Raw genomic sequence first — 27002 nt, 5'->3', positions numbered from 1 at the left:
CCTATTTCCTGAAAGTCACAAGGAATGTATGTGTGTGTGTGTGTTCAGTCATCTCAGAATCTGTGAAAAAGTGAAGAGATTTGGGATGAGAAATTTCGAGTCCAAGTCAAATAACAGCTATATGACCATGACCAAGTCAACAGACCTCAGCTTTCACATCTATAAATTGAGGGCAACTCCTCTAATAGGTGGCTTTACGATTAAAGAAAAGAATACAAGACTTTGTAAATTATAAAGCCTCTTAATGATTTTACGTTATGATTGCTGGAGGTTCAGTTAACAGTTGGTGTTTTTGTGTTGTGACATAGAAACCAGTCAGAAAAAAAGAAGAAACTCAAATTTTCCCTTAGTCAAACATGGGTTACATGAGTGCCACCTGTCAGTAAATTTCAGTTCTGAGACATGCAGACTACTCTTTCATCCCTTGTAACAGAAATAATGAAGTGGTGTCTGCAAACAGACGTAATAGAAGTCACCCTTCCTTTCCAGCCTTCAGTGTTATCACTATGTGTGTGTGTGTCAGTATCACAAAGGGAGAATGGTTTTGTTCCTGTTACATTACTGAATACTACATCTTCACTCTGAAGGCAAAGGAGAAGCGATGACATGTGGTAGATGGCATACTGTCAGAGAAAGTTTCTAGCCATGATCTTGGTGTTGAAACATCCATTGATAATGTGGCAGAAGCAGCATAAAGCCTGCAAGCAGTTAGGTGTAGCAAAATAAAACACTTTAATATGGCCCCTTCTTTCTTACAAATAAACCTCTTAACTCTGATCTTGAAATGCAGTATGAGATGTATGGGGAGAGTACCATGGACACTTACATTACCATATGTAAATAGTTAGCCAACGGGAATTTGCTGTGTGGCTCAGGAAACTCAGACAGGGGCTCTGTCTCAACCTAGGGGTGGAATGGGGAGGGAGACGGGAGGGAGGTTCAATGGGAGGGGATATATGTATACCTATGGCTGATTCATGTTGAGGTTTGACAGAAAACAGCAAAATCCTGTAAAGCAATTATCCTTCAATTAAAAAATAAATAAACAAAAAAGAAAAGTAATGACTGTATGGGAAATGACACTCATTGTATGCACCATTTGTGCCTTATAACTTACAGGAAAAGATAGATAAAATAACATTTTACTCTACTTCTTAAGTCACTTGGAACCAGCTACATAATGAATGTATGTGAAACTGGAAAGTGCACTGAGTTAGGAGAAATAAGACATAGATTTAACTCAAGATTGTCACTTATTAATTTCGAGATCAGGGAGCATCTGATTAATCTCTCTAAGGGTCAATTTTCATATCTGTAAAGCAGTATCACAACAGATCACAAAATTACTATGGGAATTAAATAAGAAAAACATATGTGGAAGGATTTTGTAAGTGGTAAAGCACTTTACAAATGATAGGCTTTTTATGTGAGAAAAAGTTTCACATTTAGGAAGTGGCATCATTCCCTGCTCTCCCAAAGTTCCTTTTACTTTTTTCCTGAAGGCCTTAATCATTTGTAACGTCAAATATCTCTATAATAGATTGCCTTTTTTTTGGTCATGTGAACTGGCAGGACGACTGATTTTCCACTCACTGTACATCCTTAAATGGCATGTTTTGATTGGTGTTATAGGAAGTCTTCCCTAACAGAGAAAAGGAGATGCACAAATCTTTCGTGTTAAAAGGTCCAAAAAGGCCTCAAAGGCTAAAGTGGTTGAGGAAAAAGAAGATATCATCTGATGCAAGAACACAATTTTTATTAATATGAGCCTTTGCAATGTTACTTAGAGGACCACAACTGATGAGAAATATGACTTTTGGGTATATGCTGAAACAACTTCTTCTCTGGGGGGAGGACTGGTGGGGAGCTCAAGTGCCTAGAGGGGTTTTACTGGACTAACTGCTGGGCAGAGGGGCTGTTTCTCAGGGCCCTAGGTCATGTCTTCTCATCACTGGCACCTGGTCAGGACTGTCCACTTCAGCCTGATGGGCTTCAATAACTGTGAATATCCAAGGCCAGCATTTGGAGTCGGGATAACTTGAGTCCCATGAAATTTCTGGGTCACTTCCCTGTGAGGAATGTCTTGGCCTCCCCCACCAAGCATTCTTTAAGACCTGTGTAAAAACATTCCTCTGGGGTGGGTGTGTACACCCTAATAATGGGTGTGCTGTGGGAAGGTCACGCCGATAGCTGAGTGCAGGAGGAGCTGGGAGACAGGAAGTGACCACGGTGGTTGCCGTCATCGGGCGAGAAGGGATGCGTGTTAGAAGTGTGGAAAGGCGGAGGAAGGCCTGGGGTGAAGGACAGGAGGTAAATAAGCAGCCTGACCAAACAGGGAGACTGGGCAGATGTGACCAGAAAGGAAGATGAGGAAACTATGGGGGCTCAGTGTTCCGGGCAGCTGGGCAGATGGAACTGTGCAGGGGTGAACGTTAACCAGTATTACACAAATGAAAGATAAAACAGACCTGCATGTTCATTGTGAATACAGTTCTGTAATATCAGTGTATCCTATGTGAGGAAGAACTGAAAGGCAATGGGCAAAAAAAAAATTTTTTTAATGTCAGGAAAAAGAAAAAAAAAGTTGTTTTCTTGCCTTCTCTCTGAAATTCTTCCCTACTGTTTCCATGCAAAAAGGCTTAATTTTGCAATTTTTCTCTTTTAAAAGGAACATTATATTAATCTGTCCCACACTCTTGAAAGGAATTTTTGCTTTATAGATGGCATTATGGTAGGGATTAGTGAATTGATGAGGTCACTCCAGCTCTTGTTTCTCTAGAAAATAGACCTTTACATGTATCTTGTATATGTACAAGATATACCTTGTCCAGTGTATAACACAAACTTATATCTTTGTTTGAGAATATCTTTGATAACCCATTAACTGCAAGGAAGAAAGCGTTAGTCAGAAGATAAGCCATTGATCTTGACTAATTCTCATTTGAGATGACTGTAATATTGTCAATTATTAACATGGATGACTCGAGGGAAAAAAAGGCAAAGGTGTGAAGAATGTTGCAGCTGCAGGTTTAATACAGTTTATGGGGACTCTTCCAATAAACGGACCTATGAAGCACAGCATTTGACATAGCTGTTTTATAGTTGGACGAGCATTTCTCTTCTTTTGAAGAAATGATCAACTCTCTTGTACATTTTGTGAGGAGACCACTTTGAACAATTCCTGGGAGTCAAAGGAGCACAGTGATTTAGTTCATTTATAACATTTTAAGAAATGAGAGCAGTTTCAATGATTATCCAGTTTTGCTACTAAATGAAAAGCATGTAGTTCTAAGCTTGTATATGATAAATTTAACTAAGTCCCTCAAGTCGTTGTTATGGTGAAATTTTACTGCTTAGAAATTTTATTGCATTGGAACCAGTCGGTCATTGGAATTGAATTTGCCAGATCATTTTGATAATAATACTATCAAGATAGAATTTTATCCACATGAATTCTTATAGATTGTATTGATTTATATGAATTCTTCATAATCAAATGAGTCATTTTTTGTTATTGTTTTTTTAATATTTATGAAGTGATGACAATGTGGAATTCAAATTTCTAATGAAATTTACCATCTATAGCCTAGGAAGATACTAAGCATTTGAATTCATATGAACACCATGATTGCTTATACGGGAATTTCTGCTTCTATCTTCCTATTTTCCATCTTATTTATTGATAAACTTAATGTAAACCAGGAAGAAAAGTTATTGCTTTAGACTTACCTCTGAAAAGGTAAAAAGGTTTTTTCCATCTCTGCAACTTGGGGAGAGAAAAGGTGTACAGGTTTGTGGAGGTATAATAATTTAGAGACTAGTCAGCTGACTTGTCTCTAAAGTGAATGAGACCAGTGATCTCACACCGGATGAAGTGTCTAACAGAATCAAGCTCCTGTCTCTCTGGAATCATTGGGAAGTACAAGATTCCAATGAGGAACATATTTTAAAGTCAATTTACATGAAGCTGCTCAGTTTCTCAGAGGTTACCACTGCTGTGAATTTTTTAACAGGAAGATGACCCAGAATGGAAGTACCATGAGTATTAACTTCTTTCGTTTCATTTTTCTCCGCAGAAAACAAAGACCTCCTTTTTGTCAGGGTGCACCATTAGTCTCCCAGCTATCAGCAGAGTTTGAAATCTGGGGGTCATCTTTACACCTCCCATTGATTTCCAGACAATCATTCTCCAAGGTTTCGCCATTTAATCTTCATCTCCAAGATTGTTCATTTCCACTGCCTAGTAAAGTGTCTTATCTCTTCACACCTGCATTATGCAATAGCCTCTAGCTGGTCCTTTTGCCTTTGATCTCTTATCTCTTTGGTTAATCCTGAAGGCTGCTGCCAGATGAGTCTCCCTAAAACGGGACTCTATGTCATGCCCTTTAGGAGCCCACAGCTCTTCCACGCTGCCATGCCTTTCAAATCCCAGTTTCTGGTTCTGATATTCAGAGCGTATCCACCTTATCTAGCCAAACTTTTTTCTTAATTCTGTGTCCCATTCAACTCCCTCCCTCAACTCCGTCCTTATTGATCTTGGGCTGTGCTGGCTCTTTGTTGCTGTGCGGGCTTCTCTCTGGTTGAGGGGAGCGGGGACTACTCTCTGGTGCGGTGCCTTCTCCTGTTGCGGAGCGCGGGCTCCAGGGCACGTGGGCTTCGGTGGCTTCTGCACGTGGCTGCAGCCCCGGGCTCGAGAGCACAGGCTCCGCAGTTGTGGTGCACGGATTTAGTTGCTCTGCGGCATGTGGGATCCTCCCAGACCAGGGGCTGAACTCATGTCTCCTGCGTGGGCAGGTGGATTCTTCACCACTGAGCCACCAGGGAAGCCCCCACAGTGCTTCTGAACCTTGTCTTCAGGAACAACTTGTGACTCCTGCCTATCCAAATATCTCCAACCTGAGACTTAATTTTATTACTCTTCTCTGAACCCTTCTCTTGAAGTGGGGAGCTCTTGCAGTGGGGTTGAAACAATGGGAAAGCTAAATCTTGTAGAGCTAAATCTTGTAGATCAACTTCTAAACCCTTCATGGAAACAGTGGGATGTATAGCTCAGAAGAGCAGCAGGAAAGCCAGTCGCCGAGAGTGACTCTGTGTTTCCCTCAGGCCCCTTTCCCTCCTGTTAGCACATTTCTCGTGTGCCTGTAGGGGATGCTCTCAGAAGGCATGACGGAACGGTGATAAAATAGGAAGATTTTGGAGCCGGAAAGGCCAGAGGTCTTACCCCAGACTCCCCTCTAGCCTGACTCTGTTAAAAGACAAATGGCCTTCCGGAGGTTCAGTGACATCTCTGAGCTTTCTCCTCCTTCATCACTAAGGAAGGGGTGACCTCAGATCCTGCTTCATGAGGTTGATTTTAGGGTGAAGCGAGATGGTGTACGTAAGAATTTGAATAAATGTGAACGGCTTTTGGGGATTTCTAATTCTATCCTTGTCTTGTTCCTAAACTTGACTGCTTCTTTATGTGCCTTTTCACAGTTCATTCAACCCCCATTATTCCAGAAAAGGGGACACTTTGTCCCATTCACAATGTGCCTTCCCAGAGTCGGCATCCTTTTAGCTTCTTGCTACTTTTCAAACTTACTTTTCAAAGCTAAACTTTATGTTACACCACGAGATGAAAGAGCTGATTTTACTTCTCATTCCACAACATCTATGTTCTCTTTTAGTTATTTACCTATCTGATATGATTGTCAAATCTGTGACTTATAGAACTGATAGATAACCTGTAATAGCAGTTATAACAGTATCTCACACCTCGGGTCTTGCTTAAAGTGCTCACATTTTGCTTTTGTTTTTCATCTGATTCTGAGGTTCCAATTTGAGCTCTCTCTTTCTGTGGAAAAAGGGCTTTGCCTTTGAAAATAATTTTCTCCTAATTTTTTTTCTTGACCTCGTGGCATGTGGGATCCTAGTTATCCCAACCAGGGGTTGAACCTGCACCCTGGCCTTGAAAGCGTGTGGTCTTAATCCCAGGACCACCAGGGCAGTCCCCTCTCCCGATGTTAAAATGGGAGGAGGGGGACAAGGCAAAACCCTTTCTCCTCAGAACAATTTACTGGGTGCTGGTTTACATGTGGCGTGTGAAATGAACTCCAGATAGCTCAACAGACAAAAGTCTTCGTCTCTAGAATGTCTCAGTACTCTTCCATCCCAAGGTAGACCTAATGTATAGGCCTTGTTGTGAAAAACAAAACCAAGACCATGGTGGATTTTAATTATGTAAGCTTAAAATTCCTCTTTCTGTACACTATTTTAGTGGAAGGAATAATGTCACTAATACTAAAACCATTGCTTTTTTTTTTTTTTTTTTTTAACCCTTTTGATCTTTTAATCTTATCCGCTTGGTTACCTCCCTCTGCTTTCTTTTCATCTGTTTACACCTCCCTGTCTTCTGTTACTTCCTTTATCCTCAGGCTGAAACCCAAGAGGCTCCTGGCTGTTGATGGGGATCTGCTGCTGCTTCTAGGCTTGCCTTCCTTTCTGCTCAGCACTGTGAGCCCTGCCTCTTCTTCCTCACCTCCTCCTCTTCCTGCTGACTCTCTTTTTGGTTTATTAGTAGCAAAACCCTACTCTGAAGAGTCAAGGGGAAGTTAGTGACATTTCACAGTGTTCAAAGAGGAGGGTGTCTATAGCCCTTAAGCCTCTGTCACAGTGAGACGCTCAGGCAGCTCATATTCCGGCAAGAGTTAGAGACTCTTCTCAGGTCTTAACAGAGAAGGCAATGGCACCCCGCTCCAGCACTCTTGCCTGGAAAATCCCATGGATGGAAGAGCCTGGTAGGCTGCAGTCCATGGGGTCGTTAAGGGTTGGACACGATTGAGCAACTTCACTTTCAGTTTTCACTTTCATGCATTGGAGAAGCAATGGCACCCCACTCCAGTGTTCTTGCCTGGAGAATCCCAGGGATGGAGGAGCCTGGTGGACTGCCATCTATGGGGTTGCACAGAGTCAGAAACAACTGAAGCAACTTAGCAGCAGCAGCAGCTCAGGTGTTAAAATAATGTCTGTACTCTAAAGATGATTATCAGCTAATTGGAGAGTAGAGACAATACTAAAGACATGTCTAATTCTCCTTTCATTTTCTATTTACCAGCTCATGATTTTTATGATTCTGCATTTTCCACAATTAGTTTTGCTATTGCAGAGTTGGCATGAAAATCAACAGATATTAAATAGTATAGTACTTACTACTATTTAATATTAGCCGGACAGACATGAATATGTCATTTTCTTTGATTACCCTGAACTTTCACTAATGACAGGGAGATGCTTGCATATCATTAACGACTGTGAGCCAATGAAGCAATGATTTTATTTTTTTTCAGTGATCTATTTCTTAACAATATTTGTGAGGATGTGGGAGGGTTAAGCTTTGAGATTCCATCAAATCACTGCAATCTGATCCTAGTCCTCCAGTGACTATAATGCCAAAAGTTTCCTGGTGAAATCCAGTTCACTGTGAATTCTGATTACATTTCCTATTCCTTTCCAAAAAACAGAAAGGAAATTAAGTTATACTTGATTACATTACAAAAAAGTCCCACTGGTGTCTGGGCAGCCACTGCCATGTCAGAAACCTAGTGTACAAGGCACATATTGTACAGAGGCAGGCTCCGGACTGCTGGGCTTGGGTACACGGACTTGCCTTCTTACTCTTTAGCTGAACAGTTTGTAAGCATCAGGAGAGCTCAAAGAACACAAATGTACCTGTGTGCTTTCATTGTGAACAAGGCAAACTATTTGTTGTTTACATGGAACCAGTGAAAATCACATCCCTTGAAACATGAGTACAATGTGTTTCTTCCTTGCAATAAGGTTACCAGTTTCCATGTATATCAAGTTTCTAAGGTTTATTCAATGAAGCCAAGTCTACATGGGAGGTGCTGGTGCTGCCGTTCTATGGATACATTTGAATAGCAGGATAATACGCATGTGGCCTCCTCACTTCATCTACCCCAGACTGTCAGTAGGACTCAATAGGCAGATGTGAGCTATTTCAACTAAGCACAAACAAGCCAACTTTGTGAATAAAAGGCTCTTGACTTTCATTTCACATTAGTTTATGCGGGTGTGCACGCTGAGTCGCTTCAGTCGTATCCGACTCCTTGTGAACCCGTGAACTGTAGCCCTCCAGGCTCCTCTGTCCATGGGATTGTCCCGGCAAGAATGCTGGAGTGGGTTGCCATGCACTCCTCCAGGGGAATCTTCGTGACCCGAAGATTGAACCTGAGTCTCTTATGTCTCCTGCACTGGCCAGTGGGTTCTTTACCACTAATGCTACCTAGGAAGCCCCATATTAGTTCCTGAGTGCTACGTGTGTAACTGCGTGTGTGCGAGTGCTAGGTCGCTTCAGTCACGTCAGACTTTGTGCAAGCCTATGGACTGCAGCTCGCCAGACTCCTCTGTCCATGAGATTCTCCAGGCAAGAATACTGGAGTGGGTTGCCATACCCTTCTCCAGGGGATCTTCCCAACCCAAGGACCAAACCCATGTCTCATGTCTACCTGAATTGGCAGGCGGGTTCTTTACTGGAATGCAAAATATGGGCTTTGTTATTATTTCAGGTTTGAAAAGAGTTTAGGAGATGATTTGCAAATCATCTCAGGACACTCGTTTTTCCCAATACTCACTTAAGAAGCACTTAACTATATCATTAAACCGGTTAGAAATCACTGATGTTTGGGTCTCCTACAGAGGTTCTGATTTTAATTGGTCTGCGGTGCGGCCGAGGCTCTCAGACTCTCCAGATAATTCTTCACTGCAACTAAAATCAACAATTCACTTCAGAAGTTTCAAAGCCAGGAATGCACAGGGGTGATGCATTCCCAGCCCCTGGGAAGTGCAGAATGAATGAATAACAAGGAAAATAATAAAGTGGAGAAAAATAGAGTGAATTCAAGAGAGAGAAAAAAGGAACTATTAGAAGAAGGGTGAGTAGGACATTCCTGGTGATCCAGTGGCTAAGACTCCACACTCCAATGCAGAGGCATTGGGTTCAATCTCTGGCCGGGGAACTAGATCCCACATGCTGCAACAAAGAGTTTGACTGCCACAACGAAGATCTCACAGGGCCAAATAAATAGTTTTTAAAAAGTGTAAGTGGAGGTCTAAAGGTTGCCGGTAGTCCAAGGAAAGCTAGAGAGGCAGCTGAATAGGATCCTACCAGGCGTCATGGATGAGAAACGTGTCACCTCCTTTGTTACTTGTATTGCTGTGGAAGTAGCACGGAGGCTGAAGTACGCATGGCAGATGAATGGCCAATGGATAAGGAATGCATGTTTGTAACGACCACTTGATGCAAAACCGTTTTTATTTTCTCCTGCTTGAAAGAAGCAGGAGAAATACCATTAAAACACCAACAAAGTTCTGTAAAGCCATTATCCTTCAATTAACAAATAAAATTTAAAAACAACAACAACAACAAAAGAACATCTTGAATCTGGGATAATAGTAAAACTTTAAAACAGCTCACAGTAGCCCAAATCTCCAAACGGGGTAAGGGACGCCTTTGGTTGGTTCAACATTGTGTCTGTGTGGCTAGTGGTTAAAGTTCATAATGCTCTTCTGTCCAATCTTAATGCCTGTATCAAAGTATTACAAAAACTGTGAGACAAGTGTCATCGCAGCATACTGCCAACACTCAACACCTCCATGGTCTGTCGTGTGCTGGGCAAACGGACCCGGGACAAACATCACATAACCAGCGATACAGTCCAGCACGCACTGGGGGCCAGCCATCCATCCCCATGCCTCGGTCTGGATGTGCCAGCATCCCACTAGAAAGTCAACCCTCGGCTTTTTCACAGGGAACACGTACTTACAAGGTTTCAAACGCTATTGTTTTTGTGAACTGGACACCAAGTGCAGGAGACACCTGGTGAACAGTGAATAGCGGATGGTAAGAAACTAAATCTGAACACCTTGATCAGAGAGGCACCGCGGAGTTCCAGTGAACAAGAGGTTCATGGTTCTCACTTTCTCAAAGAGCTCACTTCGGAGTGTGTTCCGTTTGTGATCTTCTTTCAGCTGATGGTGGCTTTTGGTTACAAACCCTTATCCTTCCATCTTCTGCCTGCCTCACAGCTGTTTAAAGTTCCTGTTGGCCTCTGCTATGATCTCGCTTTTCAGTTCACCACTAGACCCTGTGCCCTGACACAGACAACCCAGACAGCCCTCTGCTGCTCTGGCCGGTTCTTTCCTCCAGGAAGAGGCTTGTGCAACAAAAGAGGGGGTGATACAGTGATGTCATTACAGAGCTCCTGAAAATGCAGTTGACCCATCCCCGGACACAAAGGGGCTCTTGTGGGCTTGTTTATCTCTAGGCTGGTGAAAACCTAGGAAGTCACTTTGTTTGACTGGAATCAAAAGCTTAGAATGATCTCCAGCACAGATTTACTTTCATTAAAAAAAAAAAGAAGATCAAAGTAACAAAGTGTCACCTCATGTTCCTCCTTCTCTTGAGTCACCGTGGTAAAAGGCATTAAGCAAACTATTTGTCATTATTAACCGATGGATTCTTTACCATGATGTTCAACTCAAGTCTGCAATATTTATTTGTCTTTTTTTTATACATTTATTTCCCTCATTCTTCTAAACCAGAAATCAGTATTCTGTTTGACAGATGAGGACCTTCAGTGTAAGTAAGATGAAAGCATATATTACACATGTGGATACTGGAAATCATGCAATATGTTGTAAACACATACATTCTGATGAGGTGGAGATTGATTGATCAAGTACTCATGGCAGTGTTGTCAAACAGTCACTGTAAACAACTGCTTACTTCTCAAGCTCCAAAACATCTAGCTGGTAAGAAAGTGCTATCTGTGAGGAATAACCAGTTTCTGTTCATTCAGAGACGGGTGGAAACCCCTGATGGAAAAGTGGGTTCAGAGTAAGGACCAATAGTGTGCCTGTGTGTAGTGTGTGAATCTGGGGTGTGTGTGGTTATCTGTGGGGCTCTCTGAATTAGTCTGCCTCCCTGTGTGGGGTGGTAAGGACGTTCTGGTTTGTAGACCTGCCTGATATGACCTCAAGATATACCATTCCATCTTAGCTTCCTGAATTGAGGTCCCCTGCTGCACATACAGAACTTAAAAAATTAAGGAGGGAGATTCAAGAGTGAGGGGACAAAAGTACACCTGTGGTTAATTCATGTTGATGTGTGACAGAAATCAAACCAATGTTGTAAAGCAATCAGTCAATTAAAAATAAACTTTAAAAAAAATTAAGCCTTTATTTGACTCAGCAAAATTGTATTACAGGGCAGCTCTGATTATCTAAACATAGAATAAACTGATGAGGCCAAGAGGTCTAGATTTTGACTCTTATTTTTCTAAATAAAAGGAGAAAGTATCATTCCTGATTTGAATTCAGAAACTAAACTCTTGTATGGGGTGGGGTGTAGTCCTGGATATTTTTGTCCTGTGATAACATATGTGTGTGTGGTCAGTCACTCAGCCGTGTCTGACTTTTTGCCATCTTACAGACTGAGCCCGCCAGGTTCCTCCGTGCATGGAGTTTTCCAGGCAAGAATACTGGAATGGGTTGACATTTCTTCTGCAGGAGATCTTCCTGACCCAGGGATCAAACTGGCATCTCCTGTGTCTCCTGCATTGGCAGGCGGATTCTTTACCATTGAGCTACCTGGGAAGCCCTGATACCAACAAATACAAGAGGCTTTTCATTTCAGGTCTTCGGATTAAGTCTCTGCCCTGAAACGCCAAACTCCAAAATGGGTGTTTTCCATATATATTGTTTAACGAGAGTGCAAAGAACAACTTTGTTGTTGCTCTAAAGGAAACCCTCACTTGCAGCTTATTTAAGCACAGCCCCTAGCCAAGGAACTTACTAAAATGGTCAATTGGACATTTCAGTGCTCCTTCCCAAACTGATCCAGAGATCATGTTGGAATTTCAGCTCTACTTACAGTGACTGAAGGCTTCGCAGGTTCTGCAGCGCCTCTGTGGGGACCTGTCTCAGGTGATTGTTCTGTAGCATACTGCATGTCAAAACAAATGGAGAAAAACATTAATGACAGCAATAATCAACAATTACTATCTGGCATAACAATGTCAGGTACTGTTCTAGGTGTCAGGGAAACAGCAGAAAGAGCACCAGACAAAACCTTGGCCTGTGGGGAGCTGAAAGTCCTCTGCGGAGAGACAGATAATTAAAAATTGACAAACGAGTATATAACTTGAGACAGGTGCCACACACAGAGAGCAAAGCGTGGGTGTGGGCATCATCCTTGTGCACAGGCCACACTAACCTTCTCTGTATTGGGCCAATGTTAGTATACGTGCGGCCAAAGTGAGCACCGTGGATTTGGCACAGATGGTAACAAGGGGGTGAGAGGTTAATTTGAAAGGTGGCGAGAGAAGATCTCTCTGAGGAGGTGATTTTTCGGGAGATACCAGAATGGTGTCAGGGAGCAAAACATTTGAACATCCGGGAAGTTTTTAAGGAAGCGAGAAGAGCAGGTGCAAAGGCCCTGAGGCCGGAGTGCTTGACTTGTTAAAGGCGCAGCAAGGACCAGTGTGACCAGGAGGAGAAAGTGAGCGTGAGAGACGGGGGCCAAGCTAAGGCTGTCTCAGGAAGGACTCGCGGGGCTTATTCTAAGGTGGTGAGAAGCTCTCCTTGAAGGGTTTACGTGGGTGGAAATGATGTGATCTTATTGGTGTTTCTCATGGATCACCATGGTGACAAATAGACTAGACAAGATAGAAGTAAGGATAACAGTGTGCTTCGTCACTCAGTGTCTGACTGTTCGCGACCCCGTGGACCACCAGGCTCCTTGATCCCGGGGATTCTCCAGTCAAGAGTACTGGAGTGGGTTGCCATGCCCTCCTCCAGGGGATCTTCCCGACCCAGGGATTGAACTTAGGTCTCCCTCATCGCAGGCAGATTCTTTACCATCTGAGTCACCAGGGAAGCCTGAGAATACTGGAGTGGGTAGCCTATCCCTTCACCCCTATCCCTTCTCCAGAAGAACGTCCCAACCCAGGAATCAAACTGGTTCTCCTGCACTGCAGGCAGATTCTTTACCAGCTAAGCTACCAGGGAAGGATAACAATAGGAGACTATTAAAGATATTCCCCCTTCTTACATGTCATATTTTGATACAAATTAAACGCTTTTGGTAACTATTGCACTTCTGAACTGTTGCAATAGTTCTTTTCAGAACATGGGGACTACAGAATGGAAACACCTGGCAACGAGGAAGTGAAATACATCATTGCTAGTGGGAAACAGTATGGAAAAAATTTCCATTGGATGTCATACTCTGCTACCTTATTCATAAATGCTTATAGCACTAATTTTGCAGGCACTCTGACTCCAAAGCCTGATATACTTTCCACTGCCTCTTGCAGCATTCTCTTGAGGAATAAATGTACACACTCTCAGGGTGTATGTCTTACACAGTATGATTAAGAGCCTGGGTTCTTGGATCTGACTACCTCTTCCCTGCCAGTATCCCCATGGCCTCAGGGAAATCATTCAATCTCTCCACATCTCAGTGATCAGTAATAATACCCACCTCCCAGGGCTTATTGTGATGATCTAATGAGTGAAAGTACATAGAACAATACCTGCTGCCTGGTAAGCATTCAATAAAGGTTGGCCCTTTTTGTGTGAATTGTTAAATCTCTTCTCCAAACTAATGATATAGTGAGGCTGTACTGGATGTGACGTTTTAATTAATGAGAAAATAAAATCGACCAATAAAAAAATTTCTCTGCCTGTGGTTCTCAAATTTAGGGGTCATCAGAATTCATCAGAAGACTTGTTAGAACAGTTTGCTGGGCCCCACCCTCAAAGTTCCTGGTTCAGTAGGTTTGGGTAGGGGCCAGGGAACTTTCATTTCCAACAAACTCCCAGATGATGCTGGTGCTGCGAGGCAAGGCACTGCACACAAAGAACCACCCTATACTCTGCTAAGCATTTCTAAGAATATGTTCACCTGAACTTGAGGCTGCCTTGAGCTTGGAGATGAGGTCTAAGTTCTGAGTCTTGGCAAACAAACCATTTAATCTTCTTGACCCTTGGTGTTTAGTTTTTTTTTTTTTTAATCTGTACAATGGGAATAGAATGATATCGTCTGATTGGTAAGGTGTTTGAAGGTTAAAATATGAAGACATTTATTATACTTTCAAATATGCTAGGGCTTCCCTGGCGACTTGCATGATAAAGAATCTGCCTGCAATGCAGGAGACCCGGGTTTGATCCCTGGGTCAGGAAGACCCCCTGGAGGATGTGAGGGCGATCTGGTTGCGACATCTGTCACCCCATTGATCGCCAGGGTTGATATGGCTGATCTGGCTGGCTAGGCGGGTGTCCCCTTCCTCCCTCACCGCTCCACATGCGTCCCTCCTGAAGCTGCACGCTCGGTCGAAGAGGACGACCATCCCCGATAGAGGAGGACCGGTCTTTGGTCAAGGGTATACGAGTAGCTGCTCTCCCCTGCTAGAACCTCCAAACAAGCTCTCAAGGAAGACCCCCCTGGAGAAGGGAATGGCAGCCCACTCCAGTAACCTTACCTGGAAAATTCCATGGACAGAGGAGCTTGGTGGGCTACAGTCCATGAGATCACAGAGTCAGACACAACTGAGCAACTAACCTTCACTTTTTCACATATGCAAATGTAACCTCACATCGAATAAGAGGTGAAAAATATTTGCTGTGCTTAGTCGCTCAGTCGTGTCCAACTCTTTGAGACCCCACGAACTGTAGTCTGCTAGGCTCCTCTGTCCGTGGGAATTCTTCAGGCAAGAATACTGGAGTGGGTTGCCATACCCTCCTCCAGGGGATCTTCCCAACCCAGGGATCGAACCCAGGTCTCCTGCATTGCAGGTGGATTCTTTACCATCTGAGTCATTTGTAGATCATAAAATTTATGCTTTTCTCACTGGGACTGAGATTCAGTTTTCTAAGAAATATAATTCTGTCACTTGTAATCCAGTAGTTTTAAACAAGTAATTTCATTATTTTAATCTTGGATTCAATTAACATTTCATAAATCAAAAGTCTCAAAATATATTGATTCCTTAAGAGCAAGTCAAGATTTAGAGAGACCTCACATTTAATTACTGGTTAGAGAATTGGGAAAATTGTAGCTTAAATGCTGTACTTTGCATAATTTACCTAAATATTAAAAGTTTACATTTCTATGTTATTTTATACCTTTCCAAGAAGTTTTGATATATGATATAATTTTAACTTGACAAAAGTGTTTTCTAAATGCCTCATTAATTGTGTGCTAATTTTAAATGATAAGATACAGATAATGGAATTAAACGATGTCTAAGCTTTGTAGGTAAAATGTTACTGGCTCAAAGTATGTATTGAATTGTCCTCCTATGCTTTGCTAACCAAATAGTGAAACTTTTATAATGTTGTCTTTCTAAAATATTGGAAAATTGGAGTAGAGGATAAGAGATATTTAAATGGCTTTTCCTCACTGAATAGTTGCAGACTTTCTCAGTAGTTTTATATATTTGACTTCAGAAAATGGAATTTAAACAAACTTTACTAATGATGACTTTTAAAGCTACCCTGAGCTACCTCCCTGCAATTTAATTTTCTACCATATCTATAAGTAAAACACCAATAATACAATTAAAAAAATCACTTAAGTCCTGGTCTCTCCCTAAATAAAGAACTTTTGTTTAATTACTTTCAAATGACAAAAGTAAATTATCTCCATTATAGACTTACAAGTCTCCAGTGAGCTAATTAGAAAATTCTTTTTTTGTTTAAGATATTACAGTGGGAGACAAAACAAAGGGTTTATAGCACTATGGAGTGCAATTAAAACAGAGTGCATTCACAACACAGCTGCTGAATTTCTTTTATAAATAATCCTTTATTCAGTGCAGTCAATATAAGCAGGATTTACCATGAACTGAGTAAGGGTTTAGGTACTTACAACTTCATTTTTATCATTCACACATGGGTAAGAAAAGAAAATGAAACACTTTCTCTAGAGACAAAGGATGACTTCATAGTTCCTTAATTTCTTTCCCCTAGGAGTTTAAAAATATTCACAATTATATTATAGCGTCCCCAAACTACTTTAACAATAAATTGTTTATCTTTTTTTTTTTTAACCAACAGCACTAAATAAGATCAGGTGCAGGTACAGTGAAGTAGGGGAGATGAAATTATATGTTGAAAGGGGACTTTGTAACACTGGCTTGATCCTCAGGTATTCTCTCTGCCTACTTGCCCTGTGTTTAGAAATCAAGTAGTTTCCAGGCTCTTTTCTTGGAATGAGAGAACTTTGGCTAACCGTGAGACTCCTATGGTTAGTTTTATTCATTCTCTCCATGTGGCTTTGGTTCTGGTGCTGGTGGCAAAGGAGGACGAGCCATTGCTTGACTGAATGGCTTACCCAAGAGAATGAACCTTTGTTGAGGGGAGCCTGGTTCAGAATTCCATGGGACTGGGTATTTTGCAATACCAAACCAATAATTAATTTTTATGAAGGCGTATATTTACAGGGATAGTCATCTTAAATTCTAATGATCTTCCAGAGCTCACAATAAGGTTTCTGATATAAAACAGCTCTCACTAAGGAGAGCTGTTGGGGTCTTCACTTCCCATCTTCTAGGACTGGATTACTACTATCTTTCTCCTTTTACCAGCTGCCCTTCTTTTTACCTTCCTTATATTGGTCAGGGCCCCAGGTGAATATTACTTGTATACTACCTTTCTCACCATGCTACAGTATCATCAATTATTTCTTTCCTCCAGTGATTTCTGGACTTTATAAAACATTTGAGTCAGTTTCCACAATGGTAGGACCAAGTCTGCTTTGTTCAACATTTTACCTCTAGCCCTGTGGTTCTCAACCTTATTGGACCCAATTTTCCCTTTAAAACCAAATATTTTGTAATGTTGCATCTTTTATGTTCAGATAAAGTTCATAAAAATAGAGCTATCTGCACACATCATTTTAAAGGAAAAAAATCAACATAATGTACTGCTTTAACTGTACTATAAAGGAGAAATAAAAATAATTTATAATAAGGGGATATATGTATCATTATATATGTGATGCTCAGACGTGACTATCCTAGGAGGTCTTTCTACAAAAGAGTCAGATGCTTTCCTCTGTTTTTAATGAAGATGGTTGGACATGAGAAAAATACATGATCAGAAGTTATTCCGTACAAGAACAGGGAAATAAGAGTAGAGGTCTAAATGGATACTAGACTAAAATCTACAGTTAAGACATAACAGAATATGCCAACTTTATATTTTATGGTAAAGAAGAAAATAACTTTTGTTAAAATAAAGATAACATGCCAAGACATATTACATTCTCACAAATGAGCATGGAGACTCTCACAAATGAATGCTTCTTATCGACAAGAGTGATATCAAAATAATCCTGTCTCTTTTACGAGATACGACTGAAATACCACAGAGAACATCCACCCTCTCTCAAAGTTCCATCACATGCTGAGGTGACCATCTGTTCGTTAGTTCTTCAAGAGGACCTAGAGGGCAAATCCCACCACAGACAACAGAGAATTGAGGCTAAATTGGAAAAAAGAAACAGTCATGATACTGCCTTCATAGAAGCTGGGTGGTACACCCTCCTGGATAGTGGAAGAGTAAGATTAAAAATGCAACAGGCCACCCTAAAACAAATCATTATAGTCATCAAGCATACATTTTGTATGCTTGTGCCTCCAACATTTTAAAAGGCCATAGTGTGAAATATTTATAAAGCAAACTTTGTTAATGAAATTCAATGGGAACCCTGTGTTTCACATTTCTCTGCAAATTTAATATTTTTAAGAAGATGTTTTACAACTTCACAGTTATATATCTTTAGTTTGTTTTGTGAGTTCTGAGGTAATTCTATTGGACTAATATAATTTTCAAACACATATGTGGGTAGAAATCACAGGATGTACAGACTGTGTTAATTATCCAGTGACTTCTGAGAGACTATATTTATTTCATTTAATCTTTCAAGTACAGATTATTACACTTGTGCAGAACTTTTGGTAAAACCCTTCAGTATTGTTACATCTGGCAGTTTTCCTGTCGCTATTATTTATTTAACTTCTTCCTGCCTTGAGGCCCTTTCTCTGGCTGTAGAGTGGGGGCTCCGCTCCAGTCACAGCCTGTGGGTTCAGCAGTTGTAGCTCCCAGGCTGTAGGCACAGACTCAGTAACTCTGGCACACAGGCTTAGCTGTTCCGCGCACGTGAGATCTTCCCAGACCAGGGACTGAACCCGTGTCTCCTCCACTGGCAGGAAGATTCTTTACCACTGAGCCACCAGGAAGCCCATGGAAGTGTTACTGATTGACGTCTGGTGTGGAGGGACGGTCAGAAGTCAAAAGGAATGCAGAGGGATTCTTTATGTTGGGCTGAGCGGCACATCGCAGGACAATTGACTACAAGCGAGTCATCTAGAAGACTAAAAATGCCTCCCCAAATTTCCAAAACATTCTGTGGCAGGTATAATGACCATGGTTGAGGACCATTGCTCTAACACTAAATATTGGGTTGGCCAAAATGTTTGTTTGGGTTTCTTCATTACATCGTATGGGAAAATCCAAATGAAATTTTTTGCCAATCCAATCCTTTCCAAATATTTAACAACTGAATTTGCTTGCTGTCTTTAAGTTAGTAAAATAAGGGGAAGAGTGAATACAATTCCTGGTTCGGGTCTTGCTCCTTCTGAATCACCCTCACATCAACAGTGATCCAGCGGTAGTGCAAAGTCGGAACTGTCAGTCCTGTGTTTACATCTCTCTTTTGACTTCTCATCTTGCTCAACATAAAGCTATCCACGCTTTTCTGACGTGACGCACGGGATCCCTGTGACCAGGACCCTCTCTCTTCTCCATTTCCCACCACGCTGTCCCGAACGCTCAAGCACGACTCGCTCAGGGCTGTTTGCTCCCCTCGGTTCCCCCTGCCTCTGTGTCTCTCTGCCTATCACCCCCTCAATCGGCCGCCTGATGCGGTTTGTTAGTCCCTAGCTGTGCTTCAGGGTCTGGGTCCCAGGTCATCTCTTTGGAGAAACACCTCTTCGAGGAAGTCGAATCTGAACCATCAAACTAGGTAAGAGTCCTTTCCTTGCAGTTCCATAGACTCAGGGTGATCTGTTTGTCTGTCTTGGTCACACTGTCTTGACCCCACAACCCACCACTAGACTGTAAGCTCTTTGAGGGCATGGCCATACTTATTGATCTTTGTATGTCCAGCAATAATCTGTTCAGTGACACTTTGAGTGATACGTGACACTTTGAGTGTGAGCAGGTACAGACACACACACTCTAGTTTAGTGTATACAAGATATATTCTGTTAAGTGATTAAAATAATTGATTCTAATATAATTTAACAAGTCATCAAAATACTTAGTGGTACCTAGCAGCAGCAGCAGCTCAATATAGGAAAAACAGCTTAGCTGTTTTATCTAAACTTGATGTATCTAATGCATTTTTGAATGGTTCCAAATATTTTGGTGGATTCATGGAAATATAGGCACATTAGAATCAGTGCTACAGCCCTAAATTTTACCATATGATGAATTAACATTAGGATTTGGCTGTATGACAACTTAAAAATCTTCCTACCTAGTAGTAAAAATAGTTCAAGGGTAGGGAGACCAAACCCAATCAGCTAAGTAGATCAAGACTAAACAATAGTTCTGCTTTTAAATTTAACTTTTAACAAAATATTAAATGTAAACAAAATTGTTTTTTTTTAAAATAGCCTGTGTATCCCTCAATTCAGTGAAATGCAGTTTCCATTAAGCAGAAATATATCAAATGTTTTTTTAGTATTCATAACATTTATCTAAAAGAAAGGAAATAAAATCGGGTTATTTTCTCTGAAATAAAACTTTCTTGGTAGAGCTTTCAACTTGTGTTATCTATTTCCTCTAAACTGTTCCCTTTTTTCCCACACAGAAAAAACTGAAAAATTAAACAATGGGTACTAGAAGAAGAAGGTACCAATAATAAAGAGTTTTCTGATAGAAAATTAGGAAGTTGGACATTAGAGAGCAAGAAAGCCCATTTCTTACAAGTCTCAATGAATTAACGGTTTTCAATTAAAAAGCTACTCATTTTTACTATGCATTTACTATACATTACTACTATGCACTAGATTTTTCTACATCTATTCACAAGTGAAACATAAACTTGATTTTTTGACTGATCTTTATTCAGCGATTATAAGGAAACAAATTCTGCAAATGGTTTGAGGCTGTAATCTCATTATGTCATCACAACAGCAATTTATTTACTTGAATCAGAATGACTCAAGAAACTCTCCCCAACTTCATAGCACAAAAAAGAAAAGGGAATACTCTTTCACAAGTTGGAGTTGATAAGCTGGGTATTTAGAGGCAAACATATTTTTGATACCAAGGTAAGAAAAGGACAGATGAGGTTTTTTTCCACACATGAACCAAGCCAGATACAACATGGTGCTATGATACCAATGAAGACAGACTAGAATTTAGATAAATTATCCCATGGCTCTAAATGATTTATTAGAGGAACTCAGTATTTACAAATTAATTAGCATCCACTTGACACTAAAGTCAGAACTATAACAAACAATACTCGGTTTACTTACAGAACTTTAAGACTGTGAAGGCCAGCAAATGCTCCCTTGGGAATATACGTCAGTGCGTTTCCAGCAAGACGTCTGTGGGTTTCAAGGAGAGAGGACAGAGAGTAAGTGTGGCTCTCTTCTTATGGAATTCATTTAGCTGTAAAAATGCAATATGATTATGTTCAGACCATAAAAGCCAAGAGCAACTCCAAAGAACCTTGTTTTGTCATGTTTTGCAAAAAATTTCTGTAAATCTCTCATCCAAAAGCAGGCAAAAGGAGAAATATAATAAATGACCCATTTTACAATAAATCACCTAATAGCTTACACTAGGTATATAAACCTCTCTATCCATTCATCTGTCAGTGAACATTCAGGTTGCTTCTATGTCTTGGCTACTGTAAATACTGCTGCTGTGAACATAGGGATGCATGTATGTTTTTGAATTATGGTTTTCTTGGGATATATGCCCAGAAGTGGAATTGCAGGATCATATGGTAGTTCTATTTTTAAATTTTTAAGGAACCTCCATACTATTCAAAACAGAAACAGGCTCCCAGATACAGAATACAAACATGGTTACCAAAAGGTAAAGGTGAGGGGAGGGATAAATTAGTACTCCTACGTATAAAATAAATAATCAACGAGAATCTACTGTACGCCACAGGGAACTCCGTCAGTATTTTATAATTACCTACATGGGAAAAGAATCTGAAGAACAGATATATATATATGCGTAACTGAATCACTGTGCTGTAACCTGAAACGTACACAACACTGTACATCAACTATACCCCAAAATAAAAAAAAAACTCACCTGAAAACGTTTTTTAACACAAAAGCTAGGCAAGGGAGTAGACGGGCCGTGGGCAGTGGCCGTCGGGGCGGTGGGCCATCACTGCAGGCCAGACGGTCAGCGGCGGGGATGCCCCTGCTTCGGGGGCCTTTCCGCTGGGGGCTGAGCCCCGCAGGGACCATGTGGAGGGAACAGGCGTGCAGAGCCCCCGAGGAGGCAGTGCGCCCGGCGTGCCCCGGGACCTGCCGGAAGACCGGCGTGACCGGAGTGGGCCGACCAAGGGAAGGGGACAGCAGGCGAGGCTGGAGGCCAGTCCGGGGCCCGCCACGGGGCTCTGGCGGCCACAGCAGGACTCCGAGCAGGGGACAGACGAGATCAGCTCTGTGTTTTAGAAGGGTCCTTCTGATGGGACCCTCTCAAAGGGGGAGTAGCCCTTGGGGACAAAGGTAGAAACACAGGAGGCGACTAGAGCAGCTCACACAGGAGTGGCTGGTGTGGAGCGGCCATGTGGGGGTGGCGTGGAGGCAGTGGGTGGGGGGTATGGTGCAGAAAATTAGGGGAAATCTCACCTGACGAGCCGTTAGTATCAAGGTGAAATGTAGGTAGCCGACATTTCATGTTTATATTCTATACAAGCGCGTGCATTTGATTAGTTATCCAAAGTTCTATACGTAATACTGAAGGACATGATTTGTGTAAGCCTGAGCTTCCCAGGTGGCGCTTGTGGTAAAGAATCTGCCAGTCAGTGCGAGAGACTTGAGACTTGGGTTTGATTCCTGGGTCAGGAAGATCCTAGGAGGGGGGGAATCCCACAAGGCAACCCACTCCAGTATTTTTGCCTGGAGAATCCCGTGGACTGAGGAGCCTGGCGAGCTACAGTCCATAGCGTTGTAAAGAGCTGGACATACTGAAGCTATTTAGCATGCGTGCACATGCTATAGAGAGTTGCTTATTGAATTAACTGACTCAGATTGGTTGACGCTCACAGGTGGCTTAACTGATCAGACTACAACTAGCCAGGAACTGTTATTTCAGTCAAAATGTCCTTAACTATCCTGTCCATGGTCATGACTTGAATAGTACGTTTTTTGAGTTCTAGAACAGAGCCTGAAACTGGGGCCTTATCAACTCTCACTGCTGCTCTGTGATCAGGTTCTTAGCTTGATGGCTTCTGAGTCATTTGACTTTGGAAATGAAAAGGAGAAGGTAAAATTGTTCTGTTTATTTATTTCATTAGTTTAAATTATTGTTAGGGTAAATACCTTTCTGTTACGATTCCTGAAATATAGTTCACTTCACATAAATTGTTTTTCTTTTCTGGGCAAGGACTTTCAGAACCTCAGACTGTATTCTGAACTAATCTGTGGAACCACTGACCTCTGTTATCATGGGAGTCTCTCTTAAAGGAATTTATGATAGGCTATTAGCTATTTTCTCTGCTGCTAGGAGACATATCTCATTGTCAAAAACCACAACTTAAGAAATCATTGCATTCTTCCTCTCATTTCTTTACCATGTGGGATGGTTTTAGCAATTTAAAAATGAAATACATATAAACTATAGGAGATCTTTTTTATATAAATGAATACACAAATAGTGAGAATTGCACCAAATCTTTCCTGTGAAGATTTGAACTGACATGTTTCTGGGCAACAATGTTCCAGTCATAGAGACCCACATACCGTTTGGTTGGAAGGTTTAATTTTTCCCTCTGTTTCCAAAATTATTTCATAGAAATGTCTATTTCACCTCTGTTTCTATAATAGGATACAACTTAATAGGAAAAAGAGTTTCCCTGGAGGCTCAGATGGCAATGCTGGAGACCCAGGTTTAATCCCTGGGTCGGGCAGATCCCCTGGAGAAGGAAATGGCAACCCACTCCAGTACTCTTGCCTGGAAAATTCCATGGACAGAGGAACCTCATTCCATGGGATCGCAACGAGTTGGACCCGACTGAGTGACTTCACTTTAATAGGAAAAAACCTTTATATTGTTTTATATGATACAAAAATGTTTTTGTCCTTAAAGATACTTCTCTATAAAGAAGATTCACATTATCATCCCACTGTTAGTTTCACTGACTTAACTGCCATAAAAAGGGGAAAAAATCAATACATTACAGTAGACACATTCTTCTTCAAATATTTATTTAAAGCAGATGTTTTGAAGCAGATGTTTGGGTGCTGTAACAACCAACTAAACTAGTTTTGAGAATGTATGTTTCTTTGATCCTATATAGTAATTTAGTCTCTGAAGGAATCTAAGTTTGTTTGCTTTTGGTAGCTTCATTTTGTAAAATGGTGGGATGAGAGCAATGCAGTCCGACGTGGGCTGTGATTTCTTCCCTCTGGACGCTGGTCTGGAGAGAAGAGGTGTGTGTACAAACTGGAGGGGGCACCGCGAGGGGAGGGGTGCCTGAGCCCACTCTCTGATGGGGACTCAGGAGAATGACTGTGCAGGAACACGGGCCAACACAGGGCCCCTTGGCTGGGTAGTATTTTCAGAGGTAAGTGACTATGACAGTCCTTATGATTTAAAAGAAGACATTTCAGACTACTTAGCAATTTCATTTTGGCTTTTAGGAATTACTGCTTCATTTTCCATCTTTTACAAAGTACATGAGATCTAGAAGGCATACATTCCATACATGCTAAATTAATTTGTTTCAGAAATTTGGTGAGGGCTAATTCATGCATTGGAGAAGGAAATGGCAACCCACTCCAGTGTTCTTGCCTGGAGAATCCCAGGGACGGGGGAGCCTGGTGGGCTGCCGTCTGTGGGGTCGCACAGAGTCGGACGTGACTGAAGTGACTTAGCAGCAGCAGCAACATCAGGCTTAATGGTAATAGTTCCCCTCCCGCCCCCTGCTCCCCACTTCCCCATTCTTAAGAGCTGCCTATTTCCAGTTTTCTGATACTATTTTCCTTCTTTGTGATTTCCAATATGACTTTTAGTGGCTCTGTTCTTCTTTCTGAATTTCTTTTCACTCTTCTGAGTTATAATTCACCTGAATAATTATAGTTCAGCTATCACTTACACATAAAATTTCTGAGGTGTCAAAATATTCCCACTTGAAAAAAAAAGTATCCTAAAACAAAGTTAATGACTTTGGGTTCCTGTATGCAGAAGCCAAGAGTCTGGGTCACTGAAGAGTTAGACAAAAGTTGGGTGAAACCCAGCCCCATGTAATCCCATGATCTTGCCTCTGCTGGCAGAAATGCACCGTCACTCTAAGTCCACCTCGGCACGTCCTCCTTCCTAAGATGCCCGTGCTAGTTGGAAAGGCCCAGACACTTAGAATTTAACCTTCTGGCATTCATCTGTGGTAACATTTGCTGAAGCCTACTCAGCAAACTTGAATACAAGGATTATGACAATCTACCAACTGTTTTTCTTCCCATTGGAGAAAAAAGTATCTTAATATGCCTCAAGAAATTGCCACTTAAAAAACCTTCTCTCCCCCAATAAATTAAGCCTATCTAATTGGTCAAATCCAGGCACAAATCATCTCTTCATTAACTATGTATTTATGAACTGTCCATTTTGTTTTCATTATTGTGTGTGTGCTCAGTTGTGTCTGACTCTTTGTGACCCTGTGGATGGTAGCCCACCAGGCTCCTCTGTGCTTGGAATTTTCCAGGTAAGAATGCTGGAGTGGGTTTCCATTTTTTCCTCCAGGGAATCTTCCAGACCCAGGGGTCGATCATGTGTCTCCTCTGTCTTGTGAATGGCAGGTGGATTCTTTACCACTGCACCACCACGGAAGCTCCAGTTTCCATTCTTACAGGAGATAAAAAAATCAGATTTCAAGGTTTAAGGGCTGAGGCCACTGGCCTGATACATGAACTCTTCAGGTCCACAGGGATATCCATTTGCAGTCATGTGGCCCTATAGTTTCTGTAGTCAGAGCATGGTGTGTGCTCTTTGTGTCCAACTCTTTGTGACCCCATGGACTGTGGCCCACCAGGTTCCTCTGTCCATGGAATTCCCCAGGCAAAAATACTGGAGTGGATTGCCATTTCCTTCTCCAGGGGAATCTTCCCAATCCAGGGATTGAAATTGCATCTTTTGTGTCTCCTGCATTGGCAGGCAGATACTTTACCATCAGCGCCATCTGGCATGCCCCCAACCTGAGTATGTATGTGTGTGTGCTCCGACTCTTTGTGACCCCATGAACTGTAGCCTGCTAGGCTCCTCTGTCCAATGAAGTTCAATTTTCAACTCTTTGTGAAGTATTCCTTAATTACCTCAGCCAACTTTCCTGTAGGTTATATTTTGTACAACACTGTCTATAAAGATTCATTTATGCAGTCTACCCGACTTGACTCAAGAATCTTATCGCCTGTCCAAAGCAGGGAGTGGAATCAATAATTTACTGATGGATCAATCATTTAAACCTTGTTTCTAAAGACAGTTGGCTATAGTGCTAGAGGTGCTTCAGGTCTGGCATAACTATTACAAGATGGCTGGATAGCCATTACATAACCAGATCAGAAATAGCTGAATATTCCTTCTTCATCATGCATCAGATTTGGAGTCAGCAGTGTATTTGAGCACTTTCATATGCCACATACAGTCTTTTAGGGCACACAAATAGTACAGACCTTTTGTAAAACTATTTATGAGTTCTAGGCACAATATAAAGTGTGTTTACATTGTGCTAATTATTAAAAATCACATTAAAGAGGTGATAAGATTATTCCTCTTTTACAAGGCAACTGAGGCTATGAGAGGTTATTTGCTCATTCTTACATAGAAAAGTTCACACAACTTGGTTCAACCATTGCATTTTGGCTCTGACCTTTGAGGTTTTAAACATGACTTTGGTTTAAAGTAGGTTGGTCTGGAGCTTGGGTTGACCAGGAGCAACCAGTCTAAAACAAAGAACAAGGACATGAACGGGTGCATCACTTGAGGCACTGGCCATAGAAAACTCACCGTTTCTCATTCAAAGTTCTCCCATTGCCTTCTGGATCCCAATCTGCAGTCTTTCTGCTCTCACGACTAGGACTGGTTGCTTCAAGTTCTTTTACAGAGTTGTGTTAATTTCAGGTGTCCCGCAAAGTGATTCAGTTACACATGTGTTTGTGTGTGTATATATATATATATTTGTGGTGGTTTAGTCGCTAAGTCGTGTCTGATTCTTGCAAACCCATGGATTATAGCCCACCAGGCTCCTCTGTCTGTCCATGGGATTCTCCAGGCAAGAATGAGTGGGTTGCCATTTCCTTCATATATATATATATATATATATTTAGGCTTCCCAGATGGCACTAGGGGTAAAGAACCTGCCTGCCAATGTGGGAAGTATAAGAGACCTGTGTTTGGTCCCTGGGTCTAGAAGATACCCTGGAGAAGGACATGGCAACCCACTCTAGTATTCTTGCCTGGAGAATCCTATGGACAGAGGAATCTGGCGGGCTATGGTCCATAGGGTCACAAACAGTCAGACATGACTGAAGTAACTTAGCATGCATGCATATGTGTATATATGTAGTCTTTTCAGATTTTTTTCCCTTATAGATTATTACAAAATATGGAATATAGTTCCCTGTGCTATAGAGTGAGACCTTGTTGTTTATCTATTTTTATCTATGGTAGTATGTATCTGTTAT

General features: G+C 41.6%; 1 protein-coding gene and 1 non-coding gene across 3 annotated transcripts in view; both read right to left on the bottom strand.

Annotated features, from left to right (window-relative positions):
* Positions 1-27002, bottom strand: part of LGR5 (leucine rich repeat containing G protein-coupled receptor 5) — a 126738-nt gene that overhangs the window by 34384 nt on the left and 65352 nt on the right. For both annotated transcript variants that reach the window (XM_065935465.1, XM_065935466.1), the window contains exons 3-4: positions 20613-20684; positions 11930-12001 (exon numbers count right to left, since the gene is read on the bottom strand). In XM_065935465.1, the coding sequence (XP_065791537.1) occupies positions 11930-12001; positions 20613-20684 (144 nt within the window). The remainder of the gene's footprint in view (positions 1-11929; positions 12002-20612; positions 20685-27002) is intronic.
* On the bottom strand, positions 12214-12320 carry LOC136168075 (U6 spliceosomal RNA). Its single transcript, XR_010663229.1, has one exon. It is a non-coding gene; the product is annotated as a U6 spliceosomal RNA (small nuclear RNA).

This window comes from Muntiacus reevesi, chromosome 4, assembly GCF_963930625.1.
Source record: "Muntiacus reevesi chromosome 4, mMunRee1.1, whole genome shotgun sequence".
Classification (NCBI taxonomy): Eukaryota; Metazoa; Chordata; class Mammalia; order Artiodactyla; family Cervidae; genus Muntiacus; species Muntiacus reevesi.
This window is presented reverse-complemented; position numbering and strand designations above follow the sequence as displayed.